The 21,521-nt window shown below is 40.7% G+C and overlaps 2 protein-coding genes across 5 annotated transcripts; one reads left to right on the top strand and one right to left on the bottom strand.

Moving 5' to 3' along the window:
- Positions 1-473: 473 nt before the first annotated feature.
- rbbp5 (retinoblastoma binding protein 5) lies at positions 474-11,723 on the bottom strand. 4 transcript variants are annotated; one of them, XM_034868963.1, is made up of 15 exons: positions 11,507-11,723; positions 9,964-10,052; positions 9,637-9,662; positions 9,300-9,472; positions 8,425-8,565; positions 8,116-8,278; positions 7,720-7,829; positions 6,616-6,735; positions 6,365-6,518; positions 5,494-5,565; positions 5,206-5,323; positions 4,337-4,406; positions 3,875-4,110; positions 2,786-3,007; positions 474-659 (listed from the first exon to the last, which is right to left on the bottom strand). In XM_034868963.1, the coding sequence occupies exons 2-15, from the start codon at positions 9,986-9,988 to the stop codon at positions 607-609; spliced, it is 1,683 nt and encodes a 560-aa protein (XP_034724854.1). In that variant the 5' UTR covers positions 9,989-10,052; positions 11,507-11,723; the 3' UTR covers positions 474-606. The 4 variants fall into 4 exon arrangements, with proteins under 4 accessions (XP_034724854.1, XP_034724856.1, XP_034724855.1 ...); XM_034868965.1 differs by having other exon boundaries at positions 2,930-3,007; XM_034868964.1 differs by lacking the exon at positions 9,964-10,052 and having other exon boundaries at positions 11,507-11,695.
- A 2,837-nt stretch (positions 11,724-14,560) lies between these two features.
- On the top strand, positions 14,561-21,288 carry zgc:153675 (uncharacterized protein LOC768179 homolog). The gene is made up of 3 exons (XM_034868988.1): positions 14,561-14,871; positions 18,252-18,339; positions 19,876-21,288. The coding sequence occupies exons 1-3, from the start codon at positions 14,863-14,865 to the stop codon at positions 20,160-20,162; spliced, it is 384 nt and encodes a 127-aa protein (XP_034724879.1). The 5' UTR covers positions 14,561-14,862; the 3' UTR covers positions 20,163-21,288.
- Positions 21,289-21,521: the final 233 nt, after the last annotated feature.

The following is a 21,521-nucleotide window of genomic DNA, read 5'->3' as shown; positions in this document are numbered from 1 at the left end:
AAGCTTTGTTTATATCAAACATGAAACCTTAATGCATCCTTTAATATATCAGCCCAAGTGCATGAGGAGACAGGCTTATCATTTCTGACAATCACATAGGCCATGAAAGCATATATGTTGCAAGGATATAGGATATTAAAGACAAAGTAAATTATCTATTAATAAAATGTTTGTGCTGCATCCCTACTTAAGTCTGCATTCTTAACCCATTCGTTACAATCCTTGTGTACAGCAGAATGCCACAGAACCACACAGCAGCTAGTTATTTATAAATCAAAATGTTTTAATACGTATAAAAACAACAAGAAAGACGACACACGCGCACGCACGCACGCCCACCCACACAAACACACACACACAGTATCAGGACACAGGTGTTTTATACATGACGAATCCTACAGATACAAAGGACATGTGATCTCTACTGTGACTGTCTTTTGTCGTCTCTTGTCCAGAGATCCGGGCTGAGGAGCTTTCCTGTGACGCTATGCTCTGGTTGGGAGAGACAACAATCTGCATATCAAACAGGCCGCTGCTCACAGTCGATAGGACATCAGACTTTGTGTCTCTTGTTGGTGGCTCCTTTACAACTGTACACAGGAATGATCAGTCCATCCCTCCAATGTCATGCTGTTTGTACGACTGCGAGACCAGACTCCCTGCGGAGGAACACAGACACTGTCAGACAGTCAAATCATGGGCGATAAGACACAATAGTCTCCTTAGGTCGACTACTGCAAATTCACAAATAACGGTCGGTATTCTAGTAATGGTCAAATTTCAAATAATTGACATGACAAACAGATAAATAACAATAGGTATTAAAGATCAGGAAAAAACATTGGAAGGATGGAATTACCTATATTGTAATGTCTAACATGATAAATTCAGTAAAATGTACCTTTCCACTTCTTTAATTCCATCAGCACAACAGGGTCATGCGTACTTACCACTCAGCTGAAAATACGTTGCTTTTTAACACTGTTTTTATTTACTAATTATTCCTAATTATTTCTACTGTGCTGTGATGTTTAAGTACAAAACGTCTGCAATCCAATGACTTCATGTATATGTTCATTGTGTGCTGTCAATGCTTGTCTTACTTTTAATAATATAGTCCTAAACATAATGGCCTATTAATCTCTTACACTTGACATACTGTATTTACAGTATGTGACATACACAGTATACTGCACAACTGCATGATTAATGCAGCTGATGGGAAACCAAATTTGTAAATGAATATTCAAAGTAGGAAGAGTTCAGACATCAATACCGACAACATAGACGTACACAGTCGCCCCACATCTCTCGACACACAGAAACAGAAAAGACAGGACCTGAGCAGCGCGGCTACAGACACACGTTTATGTCACATGACAAGCCCGAGGTGGGAGTGGGAGCAGGAGGGTCAAAGGCCAAGCAGGAAGTAGATGTAGACTAGCCAGGTAGCCTGCAGGGGAAACAAGCTGCACCATCCCACCACGGCAACACCCATCTGCCAACTACAGTCCAACTTCACTAAAGTTCAGTGGACGACAAATTAGTCAGAGTGAGGCTGTTGGTTAGCAGAGGTTACACAGCCAAAGCCACAGTCTGGAAGGGACTCAATATAGAGGAGGTTGATATAAGAGGAGTCAATATAAATTCATAAATACTGTGGATCTACCTCCGACTGTAAAGAGGACAACCGCTGCTTGGCTCTTATGTGAATAACTTCTACTTTTCTAATTTTTTGGGGGGATTTTTATTATGTGGTACTATTTGAGTAGACAAGTTCTGCATGTCTGATTAAGAGTTTCTGTTTAAAAGAATATTTAGCCAAAAAGCTGAACGGTAAACAACCATTTTAGCATGAATAGTAAATGGAACAAACCTCTGTAGCTGGAAGGTTGGCCTAGTTTTACCACTGTGATTACATAACTATTATCTATCGCTACATCTGAGAAGGTGTCTTGGTTTCAGTACACATGGTAGCCCTCAGTACACAAAGTGCCCACATATGCTGAAAATAATAGGTTTACAAAATGTATATTTTACCGAAAATGGGCGATTTCAGCCAGAATTCTAAGTACTCAACCCTAAATCCTGATTTTTTCTACCTCAAATATACATAATATTTATCTTGTAGATTGTAAGATAAAGAATAATTGGATTCTTCATTACTTTATCTTAAACATGATGGCAAGAATCAAAACCAGTTTTTAATATAAACAATCTAAGCAGTGGCTGTACAATATATCTGATAAATATTATTGTAAAATGTTCTTGCAATATGCAGGCATTTTAAGGTATTTAAATTTTCCCTATAGCCATGCTAATATGCATGTTGAAATGGGCTTAAAAGCATGCTTTGTGTTTTATAATTGCCTCATTAAAGAGTAAAAAAGAGAGAAATGTACAAACAACACAGGAACTTTCCATCTGTAACATTACAGTAAAAGATGTGTGTCTGTCTGACAGATGAACTCCAGTTACAGTCTGGATTAGTAACTGGACCAGATCTTATTGAAGGAAACACTGATCTGATACACAATGCAGATTCTGGGTTTTGACCTCCAGACTGTGGCTTTCCAACAACTTACAGTGAGCTGTGTGGTTGGTTGGTTGGGCGGGGCGGGGTGGGGTGGGGTTTCGTGTTGGGAGGAAGCAATACGAGGGGAGGGGGGAGTGGGGTGTTGCCTTGGAGACAGGCCAGGCTGGTGAGGTAACAGTCAGACTAGCAGGGCTGCATGGCTAGCAGAGCTCCCAGACTGAGCAGCAGCAGGGGCAATGGCGTGCTTACCTGTGGCCAGGCCCCCCTCTGCCTTGCCCTTCATCCCTCCTCCTCCTCCTCCTCCTGGGCCAGAGCTGCCCAGGGCCTCCATGGGGAAGGAGGGCCGCTCGCCCCTGTAGGGCTTGGGTCTGAAGGGGAAGTCTTTGTCTTTACCTTTGGAGCCTTTGGGCCGGCCAGCTGTCTTCTTCTTGGACTTGCCATCCCCCTTCACTCCTAGTAAAGGGTGCACCTCTGAGGAGAAAGGGGATGGAAGAAGGGTTAGAATTCAGCTTTTCACAATAAAACAAAAGACCGACAATTGAAGAGACTTTTCAGCATTTTTCTGTACAGCAATTGGTGCACACACAAAAGTTAAGGGATCACTTGCGTTTTACAACACATCTTAGGGCTGGGCCGTGCGGGTAAAATCAGACATCACAATATTCTTGACCCAATACGATATTCAAGGGTTGACAGTTGGTGTTTTAACAAATATCTTCCCACTTAGGGGATTGATTTTAGATAAATAATCATCAGTAATGTGGACATAATGTCTGTGAGGGGAAAAGGCAAATAACAGAACAGCTAGAACAGTCGGGTACATCACAACATCCCAATGTTACAATATCCAAAATCTAAGAAGATATCTAGTCTCATATCACGATATCAATATAATATCAATATATCGCCCAGCCCTAATTCATCTTGAGGGGAACATGAACGTCTGTACCAATTGTTGCCAATCCATCTAGTACATGTTGAAATATTTCACTTAATAAGGGAAAAACTTAAATGTGATTGTGGCGCCAGAAGAAAAGCCTTTAGGATTCTTCCTCTAGGGACAATAACTATCTGTTCAAATTGTCATGGCAATCACCGTGGAGATATTTTAGTCTGGATCAAAGTGGTGGACTAACTGGCCGACAGGGAGGCCTCTTAATAAAATACAATCCAAAACAGAGGAAATTATAAATAACGGCCTGGCAGTTTCTAATTTCCTGCAATTGAGGAAAATACAGGCCCGGGCCAGTATCCGACAATGTACCCAATACAATGAAAAATCTGACCGTCCCTTTGCATCTTTTACAGGATTTGTTTTGTTGTGTTCCTGTCTCTCACCGTCACTAGGGACCCCCTGCAGTTCGATGGTGGTGGTGCGAGCCTTCTTCTTGGCCGGGCCTCCTTCAGATGAAGGCTGCCGCTGCTTCTTGTCACTGCCGGCCAACGTATCCTCTGGGGCAGCAGTCTGGACCGCAGCGTCTGGCGGGGGGCCGAAGGGGTTTTCCTCTGGATCTTCAACCTCAGGGGCGATTGGCAGGTAAAGCAGGGCCTTATAGTCCTCCAGCTCCTCATCACTACCAGACACACAAACATGACTGTCAGTAGTTACATAGCTCACACAGATTGCAACACAATCAGTCTCTCTATTGTGCTAAATTAACACCAAGCTTGATTTTTTAGCTATGATATTTAAGACTAAAAGGTTTTGATGGCTCAGGGATGAGATCTGGGTGACATTGATCAGACCAGGGAGGGAATGTTGTTTGCACTGATGTAGTAAGATGCATTGTTATTTCTCACCTGCTGCAAAAAGCAACTATAGGGTCAACGGTGGTGACATCCACCTCTTCATCTTCTGCAGCGTCAGCACCTGTAACACAAGCCCAGGTGAGTGTCTGAGGCATCCAGGGAGAACCAGTGAAACCAGTAAGACCAGAAAGCAGAACAGGTACTAGCATCAGCAGCCGGATCATATTCTGATGGGGTTTATGCAAATACGTGCAATACTGAGGTTGTGTTTGGAATGCTGAATTATTGAGTGACTGCTATCTCAGCAACAACAGCAATAACAAAATACTTCAGGAGGGCGTATCCAAGGAATGAATGTGCTTGACTGTTTTGGACTAACAGGAAAAGTTTTTTTTCAAAGATTTGACAATTATTTGTTCTGAGATTCTCATACAAATGAGAACAATATTTTGAAGTTGTGTTTCTTTTTTCCCCCGCAACTTCACTCGCCTCACGTCTGCCCAAATCACATTACCTTGCGAGGTAGCTGGATTTGCGAGATGGCATGGAATCACAAGATCCCACGAGAATCACGACATCACGCGTGAATCCAACTGGTGGACACATTTCTACCTCCGCATAGTATATACACCGTCATATCGCCCAACCCTACATGCAATCATCATATTTCTTGGACATCTTTCTTTCCATTTTACCAGTAATAAATCGTAAATTCTGCTGCTTGTTGTAAAAACCTGAAAAACCTTGAGCAGGATTTACAACCAACATCAAAACAGCCCAAATGAGAACCACCACAGGTCCTCTGTAAGCCGGGAAAAACCTTGTCTGTCAAACTGTATTGTAGCGTGCGTGTGTGTGTTTGTGTGTGTGTGAGAGAGAGAGAGAGAGAGAGAGAGAGAGAGAGAGAGAGAGATATCTACCTGTCTGCTCGGGTTCACTCTTATCTTCGTCCTCAATGTCAAATTCGGACTCGCGCTCCTCGTACTCCACATTCTCATCCAGCTCTTTAAAGTCTGGAGCGAAAGCGCTCCAGTTTTCCTGCAGACAAACCAATTACGATCACACCATGCCACTGTTTACCATAATACTGAGTATTATTATACTCAGTATAGTAATATAGTGAGAAACATGAGAGTTTGACGATGAAATTATCTATGTTACCATGTTTATTCATGTCCATCCAGTCTTTACTGTCCCTGTCTACTTACCACTTGGTTCTGAGCCCAGATGGACACCACCCCACTGGAGATGGAGGCGATAATGGGACGGACTGGATGCCACTGGAGAGAGGTCAAGGTGAGATGGGTAAATGATGTAATTGTAAACAGCACAGCATCTTTTAGCTGAGCTTGACCATAGACTATTAAAACAGATCGGTGATGTTGTTTTGCCCTCATTGTTTTCCATAAAGTTAGCTGGAAGCGATCTTATGTAGCTATGGTGCGTTTTATGAGGAGTGAGCACTGAGCTGGACTGTTTAAAAACGCTACATTGTTTGCCAGCAGCTGGTCATCTTAGGTAACTTAGGAGGCAATTGTGTGCTCTGATTAATATAGCATGTGGTTAACACACCAGTCATAATGTGTTTGACTGAAAAGTCATCCCCTGGCATTTGCCCATGCTGTTCCTCACCACTGTTTTGAAAACAGGATATAACCGGAGTAAAAGGCGACCCAGCTTTAAAAGTGTCGTAATTACATTTCAAAGTGCTGTGTGGTATATCTAATTAATGCAAATGCAAGAGTGGTTCATGTGGAACACAAAGAGTACTGATACATATTTAGAAAAGTAAGTAATGGATATTTAAAGAAACTTTAGAGTGTTCAATTTTGGAACAGAATTTGGTGTGGTGAATTATTTTTTAAATAGGGAAATTAGTTTGGTTGTACTGTTCAGTAACTTAACAAAATAGTCTTAAAACCAACAGAATGGATTATGATCCTGCATGAAAAAATCTATGACAGGATATATTTTTGCCATATCGCCCACCCCTAACTGCAAATACATTGGCAGAAGTGATGTGTCAATAGTAAATCTCAGTGTTATACTAAGCTAAAATTTCACTTTTGACATCCTTACAGCAACATCCAGCAGCAGCTCTCCTCTGGTTCCATGGAGGATCTTCACCAGGTTGCCGATGCTCTTCTCCCAGATGTAGAGGGCGTGCTGCCTGGCTGAACCGGCCACAATGTACTCTCCATCGCCGGAGAAACAGCAGCGCTTCCACGGAGTCCTGAATACAAAAAACACAGGTGGGGCAAATAAACAAATAGAGATCAGAGGAAAAGACCCTTTCTCAGTAAGCACTAGCCTCAGACACTTTGACATACCTGTTGACCAGGTCTTGTAGTTTCTGCATGGGTTCAGGCTCACCGTCTCGGCCACAGGTCAGTATCTCCCTGCCGTCGTAAACTCTGATGATCCGGTCTGCTGTGTTTATGAGAAAGCAACTGCGCAGAAAACAGGGCAGGTGGACAAAAAGAAGACATACTTCATTGATCCCTGAGGGGAAATTCAATTTTGCAATCAACTGCCGTTCTTCCACTGCGTGGTACCTGCTCGCCTTGCCTGTACTCGCCATTTTTGGTTTTCCAATCCAAAGAAAATCCCTGGTAGCTGCTATCAGGTGCTTTTTTTAATACTACCTCCGTTGAGGTTCCTAGCGAGCTGAGGCGTAACAAAAAGGTCACGTGAAACCTGCAGACGACTGATTGGTCGGAGAGAATCGCCACTAATCACTGCGTCTTCTGCGCCATGTTTAAGTAGTTTATCAGTGTTTTTTTGCTGCCTCCAGCTTCTTTTGAAACTAAATATGTCTTCAGGCTGTGGCAACACGCCGAGAATCAAAAACAACACACCTTTGACTTTCTGTGTGTGTGTCGCGGTAGGTCACGGCTAACGTGGTCCCTGCTATGACGACCAGGCATGCTCGCCTCACGCAAGAGGCGGTACTAATCTGCAATGGAAAAAGGAGGACGGGGCCCCGTGGTTGAGTCGAGTCGGGCCAAGCAGGTACCATGAAATGGGAAAACGCCAATAGACACTGCTTAGTCTCCGCGGCTCTGCTTGGTCGTTTCTTCTTTTGGACGCGGTGGAATGATGGAAATGCCATTAGGAGCAAACAAACTTGATTTTTTTTCCACAGATGATCTGTTTAATGTCTGACTGTCAGGATAAAGTGACATTTTCCACATATATGAGAACAACTTATTTTTATAATAGTTACCAACTGAACCTTTAAAGTAAGTTGCTTTTTTCCTGTGAATCAGGGGTAAATACAGGAATATGGATCTGTTCTACAATCAACATGGAATCATTTGGACTGTATCCCAGAACAGAGAGACTAGAGCCTGGACTAGAGCCTAATGTTAAATACGTAGATTATGTTTATCTGTCCAGGTTTAGAGACCCAAAGACCCCCTGTTGCCCCTCACCTGCCCTTGCGTGCAAATTCAATTGATTTGATGGCAGTGGTGTTGCTGGTGCCAGTTGTCACTCTGAAGGAAGCCACCAGCTCCTGAGTGTTTGTGTTCAACACCAGAATCTGAAACAACAGACAGCAGGAGACACAATGGAACTGATTTGCTGTTTCATCTGATCTAAAGTACAACCATTCAGGTGAAAAGTGGTGCAGTCTATGTGGAGGGCTGTTAAGCTGCACTGATATCTGCTAATGTCTTTTTAGATTTTACCACTGGAAACTTTCTAATTCTACATGTAGAACTCTAGGCACTGAGCCTAGAGTTCCTGCTAAAGTCCTATTTACTTATGCTGTCTTGAAATGCAGTGATGGGATTGAACGGTGCACTGTGAACACGGTTCTGTCTGACCTTTCCTTTGGCATTGCCAGTGTAGATGTACTCCCCCCGCCTGTCAAAGGCCGCCACAACATTCAGGTCTGAGTCGTCGTCCACCGGCAGGACAACATGTTTGGAGTCTGACAGAGTCAGCAGGACCGGGGCTGACTTCATGGGACACACCAGCACCTTGTCCCTAAAACACAACCACAATTTATTGTTTACATATAAAATTAAATAAAGCAAAGTATATTAACTTAACTGAGGACTGATCAACGACAAATTAAATCTGACCAACAGTCAGATGTAACATGTACACAGAGAAGCAGTCAGGTCACTCACATGTCTCTGGGGTGGCATTGCAGTTTCAGGATGGGTGAGGGGAAGCGGAACCTCTGGTCACAGTCTCCAGTCAGGACGTCCCACTGCGAGACAATGTTGTCTGTGGACGCACTCACCAGCTTGTGGCCGTCTCGGCTCCAGCTGCAAACACACAAATAAATAGTGGAACCTACGGTGGCCTTCAGGCAATATTTTTTATGACTAACAATTTTTTTATCTTTTGTTCAAACAACATACTTAACACCTAATTTACAACGTGAAAATGTAACCTCCACCCGAACACCCTTCTTCGTTATTACCACTTACTCAAAGAGAAGGTGACATAACCCTAATTATTTAGTATAACACAAAAACAAACTAAACAGCTGTAAACCAAATAAACATAATGTATATGTGACAAAACACTAAGCTGGACGTAGCTTTTTATGTGCCTATCCATCCCGCTTAGGATTGAGGCCTTGAGGTAATACTGTAAACGTGAAAGGCCCTCTCCAGAGCCAGTATTTGGTGTCTCCCCGTTCTGGGCTACTGTAGAAACATGGCAGTGCACTATGGCAGGCAGTGTGGAAGGGGACCCGCTTCCTATGTAGGTATGAAGGGCTTATTCTTAGCTAACAAAAACACAATGATTCTTAGTTTATCATTATTATTTTATTTTTAACTGTTTGTTCTTGTGTTTTATCTGCTTTTATTTTTAACTTTTTTTTTTTTTTTTTACAGATTTTGTGTAAAGCACTTTGAATTGCCTTTTTGCTGAAACGTGCTATACAAATAAAGCTGCCTTGCCTTGCCTTAGTTTAGGTGATTAGACACACATTACCTCACTAAGATGGAGCAGGCGAGGCAGGTAAAAGATGGATGTGTATGTGTCTCACCATAAAGAGCAGACTGGGTGGATGTGTGCGCTGATGATTTTGGCGATACCCCGCGTGAGGAAGTCCCAGATGACGATGCGGCCGTCGTTGCAGCCCACGGCCAGCAGGGTGCCCCAGCGGTTGAAGGTGCAGGTGAGGGCCATACTGATACAGTCCAGAGTGCCATCTGCCTCCTAACAACACACAAACACACAATAACACACAGCCAGAGTAGTTTGCATCGTCCAGGAGTAAGCTTCACATATGACTGTGTATTAGTGTTGGGATGAATTCAGCACACAAATATTAACCCGCGTCTCTACCAAGCTCATGAGTACATTAAGAGCTGGTAGCTTACCTCTGGATAGTTCTGCCCGAACGATTCTAGGAGAGGAATATCAACAAGAGAGTGGTGAGAAAAGTTTAACAAAACAAAATAACATTCAAGTGCCAGCTGGCTCAGAAACACAACCTTCCACAAATGTATTCTAATAACCACAGACCAGATATTCTACGTGGTACTGCAGAGTACTTGGGCTTTGGAATAGCAGTCGAGTCAAGCATTTTAACAGTTGTATTCATCTGAGATTAAAATAAGGTATTCATTGCAAATACATAAAGAAACAAGCCTGAGTATATCCAAGACCAAAACTGGAAACTTTAAACAATTAAGTTGAATATTCACCAGTAAGAAGCAGGAAATTATCCATGAGTAAAGTGAGAGAAATCTTGAAGTTTTATCCAAAGTCTGAGCCAGTTATTCATAAGATAGAACTGTATGGACATTTACAAGAGAAAAAAACATGTACCCAATGTTTACGTTAAAGAATTCATCAACAAAAAGGGTAAATCAGCCAATTTACAAGATAACATGTAGCATCAAACACAACAGTCTTCTTCCTCGATTTCAAAGAACAGAGTTTGTTTTCGGGACTGTCCTAATGTGGCTGTTGAAATTCAGGCCCGAGTCTATGACATCACAAAGATGTCTGGCTTTGTCCGTTTGTTTTTAACAGGTCAAGATGAAATAGCATGAAATACGGAACCCAATTTAGAGAAATGGGTGTTATCAAACATTACAGAGCAAACAATTATCAGACCAGAATGTAAGACGTTGAATATGAGGGTTATTACAGCAGGGAAGGGTGTTAAAAACAGCATAAAACAACTTGTTCATTCTACTCTAATAAAACAGAAGAGCTGTAGCATTGTCTTAGGATCAACCGCTATCTGATCAAAGCTCTCTCTCAACAGGAGAAAAGACTTTGGTAAGGGAAGTGGGTTAACACATGTATGGGTTGTTTATAACAGGCTAAGGCAGACAGTGATGGATAGTAACTATGTACTGTAGCTACTTAACCCTTGTGGTGTCCTCCCAGGTCAAAAACGGACAAAGATTTGATATTTTTTCGCTTTTTCAGACAAGTTTTCACTAGAACCCCCTTATTACCACTAGTTTTACACTACTTTATGGAATTCATGGTCAATAACCCTCATTTATATAGAATTACCTATATATGTACTTTATATTTGAGTTAAAAAAGCTGAAATTATGAATTATTTTGACTAATAGTCAAGCTCATAGGAAAATACAGATGAGTTTACTCAGGACTGAAAGTGATCAATTGTATTTGTAAAGAGCGTTGTAAGGAACCAAACCCATTTTTGTGGTAATTTGGTTAAAAAGAAACCCATATTTCAGATATAGACATTTTTTAAAGGAGTCAAATTTGACCCGAGAAAAATAGGAGGGTTAAGGTCAATTTTGACATTCGTGTACCTCGCCTCAGTATTAAATTTTTCTGCTACTTCATTGTAGGATCAGGATTAAAGCAGCAACATTTATTGTGGAAAAATTGCTGCTGTAATATGTTAATTTTCCCATTGTGGGATAAATAAAGTATTATCTGATCTAATTCAAATAACGTATAAATAATAAGACACCGAGGCTAACGTTAGCTCTAGGTCTGCTTCCATCATTAGAACCAACGTTTCCGTATAAACTCAGATACTGTAGGAACACATTTAACGTTTAACACTAGTTAGCAGTGTGATTATATTACTACAGGTATTTTTATTTGACTCGTTTTGGTTGATATTAACTTGTTACTAGCTAGCTAAGCTAATACAATGCTAACCATAACAAGCAACGTTAGCTAGATACATAGCGTTACCGATGTACGAAAAGTCCATTTTATTGTAAAAAAAGACAAAAAAATAGTCATTACCGAGCAGTTCTAGGTTCATTACTGGACAACTGAGGATCCAACTGCCCTTAACGATAGGATTTCACAGAATATTTCTATTTAAAATGTTACTTCTGCAACGACTGGCGCCGAGCCACTGGTGGGGACCCCAAACAATGTGTCGTAGAATATGCCTGAACCAAATTGAAGGATTTAGCGCATCTTCTTCTTCTTTGGGTTTTAACAACGGCAGCTTTCATCCCTAATGGTGGACTACTGCCACCCTCTGGATTTAATGTACTCCTACAGTGGCCAGTTCAAGAGTCAAGATTTCAAATTGACGTGCAAAGTTCACAGCTTAAATTTTTTTTTTTATTAATAATCCTTTAAATTAAAAATAAATAATATGAAACACTAAATTAATAATAATAATATTAAATAATTCAATTAAATCTCATTGATTAATATTAATTAAATACAATTAAAAAATCAAAATTAAAATAAATAAATGCTTTTATGGGTGTGCAGAGCATGTAGAGCTATAAATATAAATGTACAGAGTCTAAAAACACAGAAAAATATTAATATCTAGATATGTAGAGTAAATATCCATATTGAACAGGGTGTAATAGAGAATAAGGTGCATTCAGAATAGATACTTATGTACATGAATAGTAGTCAGGTTGATTTGTCTGTTTTAGTGGGTTTCATTGTTCAACAGTCTGACAGCAGTGAGGAAGAAGATGTCCCAGTCCTGTTCTCATTAAATTGACCAAGCATCTTCTGCTCTGTCCACTTCGACCACACTCCAGTGTGTAATTACTCCTGCACTTGTTATACCTAATCGTTTCATTTCTTCCATCATGTTCTTTCTCTCTGATATACAGTATATTTCACGGAACTAAAAAGGACATCTGCAGTTTTTGGTACTTTTTAACAATCACAAAAAAAAGCTGGATGCTTCCATATGTGTGTGTGTGTGTCCAATTCTCAACCTTCTTTTTGTTACTTGCTCTTTCTGTTTTACTTCTTAACATAAGCCCTGTGGGGGGGTGTGGTGTGCCTACTCCTTTTTGGACTGAGTTTAAATGTCTCCCTTTTTTTGCATTATCGCAGCACTTTTATAAAGTCAGCCTTATTTTCTCCACACTATGATTTTGATAAATTAATACTGACTTTGACAAAAGACATGTTTGGCTCTCTCCACATCATATTTTACTGTGGTGCTCCCTGTGATAATATGTCCATGATATTTGTGTGGTACAGGTGACATGTTCATTATACATTATATGTTCATATTGTATTACTGCATTCTTGATAGATTTGTACAGTGCTGTAGGTCATGATTAAACATTAACTCTGACTAATACACATATAAACACATTAACCTGTAAACTAACTGATTGAATGAGAATAAGAACAATACACAACAGGGAATAAGTTATAAGATGGAAGATGTAGCTTCTATTCTGTTATAATGTGAGTGTGTGAAAGTTACTGCCAACATCACCATGTAGCACTTGACCCTTGACTGTTATCTATACACTATTTTTAACTTTATGTCTTTAATCTAGATGTGACTTTATACAGGCTTGTATGTAAATATGTGTGTGTGTGCGTGCATTCGTGCGTGCATTAGCACATACGTGAATCTACATAACATCAAATATAAGAAAACTGACAGATTAAGAAAGTTATACTAGACAGAGGCAGCAACTTACACACACAGTCGGCAGCTGGTGATCATAGACTGTATATTTATATAATATATTATCAATATGTATACAGTCTATGCTGGTGATCATAGACTATATATTAATGTAATATATTATCATTATGTATACAGTCTATGCTGGTGATCATAGACTATATATATCAATGTAATATATTATCAAAATGTTTACAGTCTATGCTGGTGATGCAGGACCCGGAACTGGACCCGGAGCTGGACCCGGAGCAGGACAAGGAGCTTTTATTGTGAAGACCGGAAACCGCTTTCGGACGGTTGGTTTCAGCGGTTTCAGCACCAACCGCCTAAAAGCAACTTCACAATAAAGGCTCAATAGAAATGAGCTCTGAGTAAACTACAAAAATTCTTAAAAAAACCCAGAGTGGTCTTGCCTTTATTTTTACTGTGGAATCAAACACTAGATATTAATAGATATAGGGTTACAAAAATAAGGACATGTTCTTCAAAATACTGAAACTACATACTTGGCTGTACCAAAACAGAGAATAGAGAAGCTTGGATTCCAGCACACACACAGAGGGAGTGTACTTACTGTCTGGTAAAGTCTCTGCTCTGGACACCATTAAACCGCCTACACTACACATTCACAGCAAGAACTTGTTTATTTCTATATTAATGTTATTACATTTTGACAAATGTATACTTCTAATAGCCTATAGCTAGATTGTACACATTATATTTTAGTTCTATTGTTCCTTGTATTTCTATACTGTGCTATTGCTACTTGTACTTAAGTAAGGGGGCAGGGGCGGCAGCAGCTCAGACCTGGAACCGAGGGTCGCGGTTCAAGTCCACATACCGACCAAAGTATGGTGGTGGACTGGTAGCTGGAGAGGTGCAAGTTCACCTCCTGGGCACTGCCAAGGTGCTCTTGAGCAAGACACCTAGCCCCTATCTGCCTGGGGCGCCTTCCCGTGGGCAGCTCCCCCCTCCCCCCCAGACACACACACACACACACACTCTGATATGTCTCCATTTACTGCATGTATAAGTACTGAGCATGTGTGTGTGATTCGTGTATAATAATATTAAAGTGTGATTTGTAATTGTAATTCCCCCTTGTGGGATTAATAAAGTATACATTGTTATTATCATTATTATTGTTATTATTATTATTATTATTATTATTATTATTAATTGTGTATCAGAATAGGCCTATTCCTCCCCCCGACACTCACACACGCTGTGGCCTAGTCCACCTCATCACTGAGAAGTGTTTTAATTTGAAGGGTCTTAACGGAAGTGTGTGTGTGTGTGTGTGTGTGTGTGTGTGTGTGTGTGTGTGTGTGTGTGTGTGTGTGTGTGTGTGTGTGTGTGTGTGTGTGTGTGTGTGTGTGTGTGTGTGTGTGTGTGTGTGTGTGTGTAGGCGCCACGTCGGCAGAACCAGCAGGGTGAAAAGAGAGCTGCGTAGCTCAGCCTGTTAACTGTAACTGCGTGTGTGGAGAAGTTAGAAAGCAGCCGATTTACGCTGTACAGGCGTAAAAACACGCGAAGAAGAGGCCGTTTCCAGTCCCAGCAGCAGGTTTCCCACACACAAACACAGAAAATACAACCATTTAAAGCAGAGTTTGGTTCGGAGGCTGAAACAGAAGCTGCTCCTGTCTCAAGTTTCTCTGTCAGGTGTGTTGTGGGAGAAGCACTGCGAACAATGGTGAAGGTAAGGGCTAACCCGCATGCTTTTAATGTTCAAATATATGGAAATATGCTTGTTAAACTGCGCGTGAGTGTTGCTTTTTTAACAGCGTGCAGGCAGCAGACTACGACGAACGACTAGTCTTTTCAGCAGCAGGCTGCATGAGTGATGATGTGGAATCTGAATATGATAAGAGCTATCTTTATTGTTGTATCCCCTTCAGAAAATGTCGCCTATTCACCTCTGAAAAGTGTGTCTTTCTATCCAGCAGCGTTAAACCGAAGCGTCACAGCTTCCTGCAAATGTTTCTCAAACTCTGATGTCAAATCTACATAAAAAAAAAAAAAAAAATCCCTTTTTTTTTTTTACATTAGATTTGTTTCCAGACCCAGCAGTGGCAACATTTATCATAAAACTCGCACAACTGGTGCTCAACCTTTGGGATCTGGGCCCCTTTTTGTTGGATCACAAGAAAAAAAGAAAAAAGGGGTTTGGGGTGATGGTTTGTTCTTATTATAGGATATAGTATTTCTATTTTGGAACATGTTAAATCTATACAGATAGTTAAGTTGAAGTCTCTTACCTTTTAAGAAGAGGGGGCTTAATATGAAGGGTCAAAAGGGTTACTTGTTACCCTTGTACAAGGGTTACATTGGTGACATGGCCACCAGTGGGTGGTGGGGGAAGCTCCTGCTCATGTTCACTGTGGCTGCCACTTACTTTATCTAATTATATTTTTATTAAACAAATGATGAGCAAAATACCACACTGTATAATCATTCCATCATCAGTTATTTTAAAAAGAGAAAAATAAAGTAGATAATATATTATTTGAGAAAATACAGAATGCACCCACACATAACAATGTACAAAACATTTTAAATCATATAATGTTGAAATCGATAAAAGGTCCCGCATTTCAACCTCTTCTTTAGAGTGTGAGCCAGATGATTACATGTTTAAACGGGATTCTGACTCCGGACGGATAGACAGAGATTTTGAATCTGTAATTCAGTTTAAATAAATAGTTACATGCACAGAATGACAAGATTTTAAATAGTTTAACCTTTATATGTAATATATATCTATCTATGTACCTATCCTATGAAATGTGAACCTGACGTGCAGAGCAACAGAAGGAGATTCAACCCACAGTCTCAATATATTGCTGCAAGACTGTGTAACTGTGTTTTAATTTACAAGACTGTAGTTTAGGTTTAGGACGTAATGTACTGATGTAAATGTAAGCTTTATTCCGCCTGTTTAGAGACAGATTAAAAACGAATGGTCAAACTCTGTGCAGCAGAGGTAGATATACTGACTTTTTTTCATTCCTAGTATGTGTTAATCTTCAAAAACACAGGATCCTACATTTCCCATAACGCAGCTGAAGAGCATCTTTCATTAGTCTCCCCTCCGTGCCTGGTGAAGACTTACGTCTTTAAAATGCCACACCTCTAGTTTGTAAGGGAGGCGGCATAAAAATTATAAATGTTGTTGTCTTTAACCTTAAGATGACATAACCCTGATGACATCAGTGTGACCTCATCGGTGTCATTTTACGGGCTTGATGTTGTTGACAAGAAAACTGTTTTTACAGGCTGAGGAGTAAAGCATCACCTACCAACACCTGTTTTTTGTCTCTTAAGTGGGAAAGATTACAACTGGCATTCTTTCCCTGGGATCAATGACTTTGCAGTAGTTGTGTGTATTTATTGATTCCACCTTCTAAGAGCAGTTATGGAAACATGACACCAAAGTAGACACGGACATTTTTGCCCCATTTCCGGGGCGATGCTATGACGTACATCCCCACGGTCGGTAACGCAAATTCCGTTTGGGTCTGTTCAGTAGCTTACACATTGTTCCAAATCAGTAGGCACCGAGTTAGAACTGATTGTGTCATATTGTATTTTAAACATTCAGCCACTATTGAAGAAAACCAATCTCGATCCATCAGCTTCTGCAAACTATAGGCCTATCTCCAAGATTCCTTTTTATTTCCCGAATTTTTGAAAAAGTTGTTTCCAACCAACTCTCTGCTGTACTGGCCACCCACAACATTCTAGACAAATTTCAGTCTGGCCTCCGTCCGAAACACTCAACAGAAACCGCTCTTCTTAGTGTCCAATGATTTAAAGATGTCTTCCGATGTGTGTAAATACTCTGTTTTGGTCCTTCTGGACCTTAGCATAGCTTTCATTACTGTCACGCCAACTTGCTTGAAAGACTTAAGCACTGGGTTCGTTTCTCTGGAAGCGGTTCTCCTATCTTTCAGATAGAAGTTGTTCCATGTCTATTGGTCCCTATTTCTTTGAAACTGCTGCCCTTTCTTGCGGGGTGCCTCAGGGCTCTGTATTAGGTCTGATTTATTTATTTATTAAAAATGTTGTGTACGTTTCCCCTAGGCCACATAATTAGGCAATTTGGAGATATTCTTTATCAGTTCTATGCTGATGACCTCCAGCTGTATGTTTCTTTTAATCCAGAAGAGATGTGTTTGTCTTCCATTGAGGACTGGATGGCAAACAATTTCTAGCAGCGTAATGAAGATAAGACTGAAGTCCCTAATGTTGCTCCGGAAACTACAGCCTCGAAGGTTGTTCAGCTTTTGGGGTCCCTTTCCTCAGCTGTACAGTCCAAACTCCGAAATCTTTGTGTTAAATTTGATCATAATGTTTCTTGACCAACACATCAAATCACTAACCTGCACATGTTTTTTTCCAACTGAGAAACTAATTTTAAAGTTGTGGTTTCTAAATGTGAACTTGAGATTATCATTCATTGTTTTAAATCATCCCGGTTTGATTATTGCAAATCTGTTTTCACCTGTGTTAGCTAGGCTTCCCAGGACTGTCTATAACTGGTCCAGAACTCTGCTGCAAGGCTGGACCAGGTCCAGCAGAATGTCACACATCACTTCTGTTTTATCCTTGTTACATTGGCTTCCGTTCAAATTCAGGATCCAATTTAAAGGTGTTGTTCTTACATATAAAGCATTGCATTGTCGGGCGCCTTTTTATATCCCCGACCTGCTCCATTCGTACACTACTAACAGGTCCCTCAGGTCTTCTAACCAGTGATTACTCGTGGTCCCTTGCACTCGTTAGAAAACTACTATGTTCTGCTTTTGACGCTTTTAGAAAGCAGCTGAAGACACAATTGTTTCAACTCGCTTTTGTCTTATGTTTGTAATTTGGGTTTTCTAGTCTTTTAATCTTTGCCTTCATTATTATGGTTTGTATTTTTAACAAACGTTTGTGTGAAGCACTTTGTGACTGTCTGTTAAAGGTGCTATATAAAATAAATTAAGTGAATGACCTCAGCGAATGGAATGTCATTAAAACATTGAAGGTGGGTGTATGTAGAGTAAAGAGAGTCTGAGGTTTTCGTGTGTTTTCCAGAATGCGAACAGCGTTAATGTGGAGCCCCAGCCTGGGACCACTGTGGCCCCGGATGAAGCTGAAACCGTCAACAGCCAGCCTACAGAGGGTAAGCAGCAAGCTCCCCTGGCTGTGGCTAAACGCTGAGACGTCAGCAGGGAATATGGTGTAATCTATGCTTACATGTTGCCCGCTGCTATTTCAGAAACTGTTAGTTTGTCAGGGGAGTATGTCAGTGTCTGTTTGTGTAAGAGCTCCAACCTGCTATTGTCGTCCAGACGCACCAGTTAAGACTGCTGCTGCTCTCAGTAAACATCCCTGTTGTTAATAGATGAAGGATAATTCTGTTATTAGTATCAGTTCTAATGACCGTTTACTCACCAGGTAAATTGTAGAGATCAAACCATCAGGGTTGTAAAGTCCCGATACACCCCTAGCGATACTATAACACTACAAATATCAAAATCTCATCTGAGCTGGTCTGGACTGAAATATGGTGCCCAGTGGATATTTCCTAATTCTTTGGTGATACTTTCCTCTAGTGTTACCAGCAGGTCAAAGTTTTCACTTATCCAATGAAGTATTTCAACATTAAGATCTAGATGTACTGGCAAACAAAGATTTTTAAATATATTTCTATAGTCCCAAACAATGTAACATTTACTGTACTTCCTATACTTTTCATCTGCCGTCAAATATTTGGTTTATGTCCAAATACCTGCAAAAACACTTGAGTTGTATTTTGTGTTCATTGCTAAATATGTTATAACACATTATACTAAGATGGCTGATAAGGAAAACCTCATACCAGCTGAATATCAACATGTTAGCTCTGTCATTGCGAGTATGTTAGCATCCTGGTATTAGCATTTAGCTCAAGCGCCACTGTGTCTAATACGGCCTCAAGGAGCCGCTAGTGTCTAGCACAATTGTTTTTTTGTTTTTTTTAATTCAGCACATCACACCTTAATCTCACAACATAAGCAGGTTGGGTGGGATGCCGTTTCCAAAAGCCTTACCCTCAGTTTACACTAGATGTGAGACAGATGTGAGACTACTGTTCAGTCCACACCGACTTGGATTGATGTCACTGTCCAAAATTGTCCCCCAGAAAGGCGGACAATCTTTCTTAATCAAACTCACAAATACCAGAAATACAGTGGAAAGCTAATTGATATTTTATCTTTTTCTGCTTCTCATCAATTTGTGATCAGTTTTTAAAGACTTATTAAGATGTATAAGATATATTATTAAGACATATTTAGTTGGAACCAGTGGCCTTTGGGCTGAGAGACAAATTAACACATTGTTGAATTGGGTCTTTTTAATGGGATTTGTGGACAACAAAAAAGATCTAGAAAAGGGTCTTAACCTTTTGTAAAACAGGCTCTATTAGGAGTTTACAAGAACAATGCAGCATTGATTTGTGATGGTTTTATTTCTTATTTCCCTGCCCACTGTAGCTCTACATGGCCTTAGGAACTAAAAGGTCTACTAATCTATCATATAGTTAGATGGCTGGACATACAAAGCAGCATAGTTCTCTAAAAACTGTACATTCTTTTTTTAATTTTTTTTTACACAGCAGGAGTCCATGGTAGGAAACTGGATATTGATGCTTCATGTATGTCTGATTTGTTTTCAGATTCTGGTAAGGACCATGTGGTGGCTCCCCCGGGCATGATGTGGCGGGTGACCGGTGGCCTCTTCAACGTCACCAAGGGAGTGGTGGGCGCCGCGGTGGGTGGGGTGGTCTGGGTGGGCGGCAAGAGCCTGGAGATCACCAAGTCAGCCGTGACCACGGTGCCCTCGATGGGGGTGGGGCTGGTGAAGGGCGGGGTGTCTGCCGTGGCTGGCGGCGTCTCAACGGTGGGCTCGACCGTCGCCAGCAAAGTCCCGTTCACAGCCAAGAGGAAAGACAAGGCTGAGTGAAGAGGAGGATGGTGAAGAAGATTATAATTGATGATGACGATGGAATTGCCCCGCCCTGAGCCAACAGAGAGAGGCTGATCTCTGTCTACCAGTCAAACTCCACAGTGCCTTCAGACGCCTTTCTCGGGCTCAAACATTAGTCTTGTCACCATGCAGAGATCTAGACTTTGATGCAAATACACTACATTCAGCACCATTAGTACTACGATTCCGTGGCAACCCAGAATTACCATAAAAATGCTGAGTCACAGAAACTCTTCATACAAAGTTCTTCCTTTGACTCGGAGTGGGATTTGTAGTACTGGAAGATCATATGGACTGGGATACCCTTCAGCACGTGGTGGCCGACTTCATGAATATTTGTATCCGTTTACAATTGAGAGGTTGTCCTCTTTCTTTTCTTTATTCTCTCCAAACTACGCATATATTAAGTGAAATGTTTCTAAAACAAAGTGCTGAATTCTTCTTCTTTTTTTCTTTGTCATTTTTTTGCAAGTGTTCCTTTTGAAATGTGTGGGACATGAATAGTGTGTTGAGAAAAATAAAAATGTTTCAGGGTTTTGAAAAGAGGGATGAGCGCCATTCTTCAGTCTACAGGCTTCACTGTGGCTGACCTTTTTGAATCTTTTGGATGAGCCCGGGAGGTGTTTCACCCGGCAGCCTCGGATCTGCATGTAGGAACGCTTGCATGTCTGGAGACTGCAGACACAATCACAAGTACACCGATACTGGGCTCAGGTCTTTTCCACAGCTATGTTATTGTTGAAATATTTTGTTTTTAGTATGTGTGAAATGTTAAAATGCTGTGCTGAACCTTGGAAAGTTGACTTAAAAACAAAAAGATTTAATAAAGAAACAATCCGCAGCATATGATGGTTGTTTGAGGAAAAGGGCCCAATGTTGTCAAAACTACTCTATCAGTAAAGTTGAACTGGACCTTTTTTAATCAGAGGGTGAACGCTGTACTGGAGTGCAGGCAACATTTGTGAACATTTATATGCAATATCAGCATTTCAATGCAACATTCAGAGTGAATGGGAGCTGTTGCTGATGGACTACACTATGTGAATGTCTTGTATGTGTGTTGTTTTCCCAATATATCAATAAAGTAGTGTTGAAGTTTAAAGGTGCCCTGTAAAGTTATTTGAAAAAAAAGTAAATTCTTAATTTTAAATTCTGTGTATCCTTGAAGTCTAAAAAAAAAAAGTGTTATAGAATTTCTGGTTATTTTTGGTTTGGGTAAGCAATCTTATCAAACGCATAACTCTGCTATCTCTTTTGAAAAGGCCCCCATGCTGCATTCAGGACATAGCATCACCCAGGCTGTTTGTGATTGGTTTATAGAATCACAAGCCAGAG

The sequence above is a fragment of the Etheostoma cragini genome, chromosome 4 (genome assembly GCF_013103735.1).
Source record: "Etheostoma cragini isolate CJK2018 chromosome 4, CSU_Ecrag_1.0, whole genome shotgun sequence".
NCBI lineage: Eukaryota > Metazoa > Chordata > Actinopteri > Perciformes > Percidae > Etheostoma > Etheostoma cragini.
Note: the sequence above shows the minus strand (reverse complement) of the source record. Positions and strands in the feature narration are given on the sequence as shown.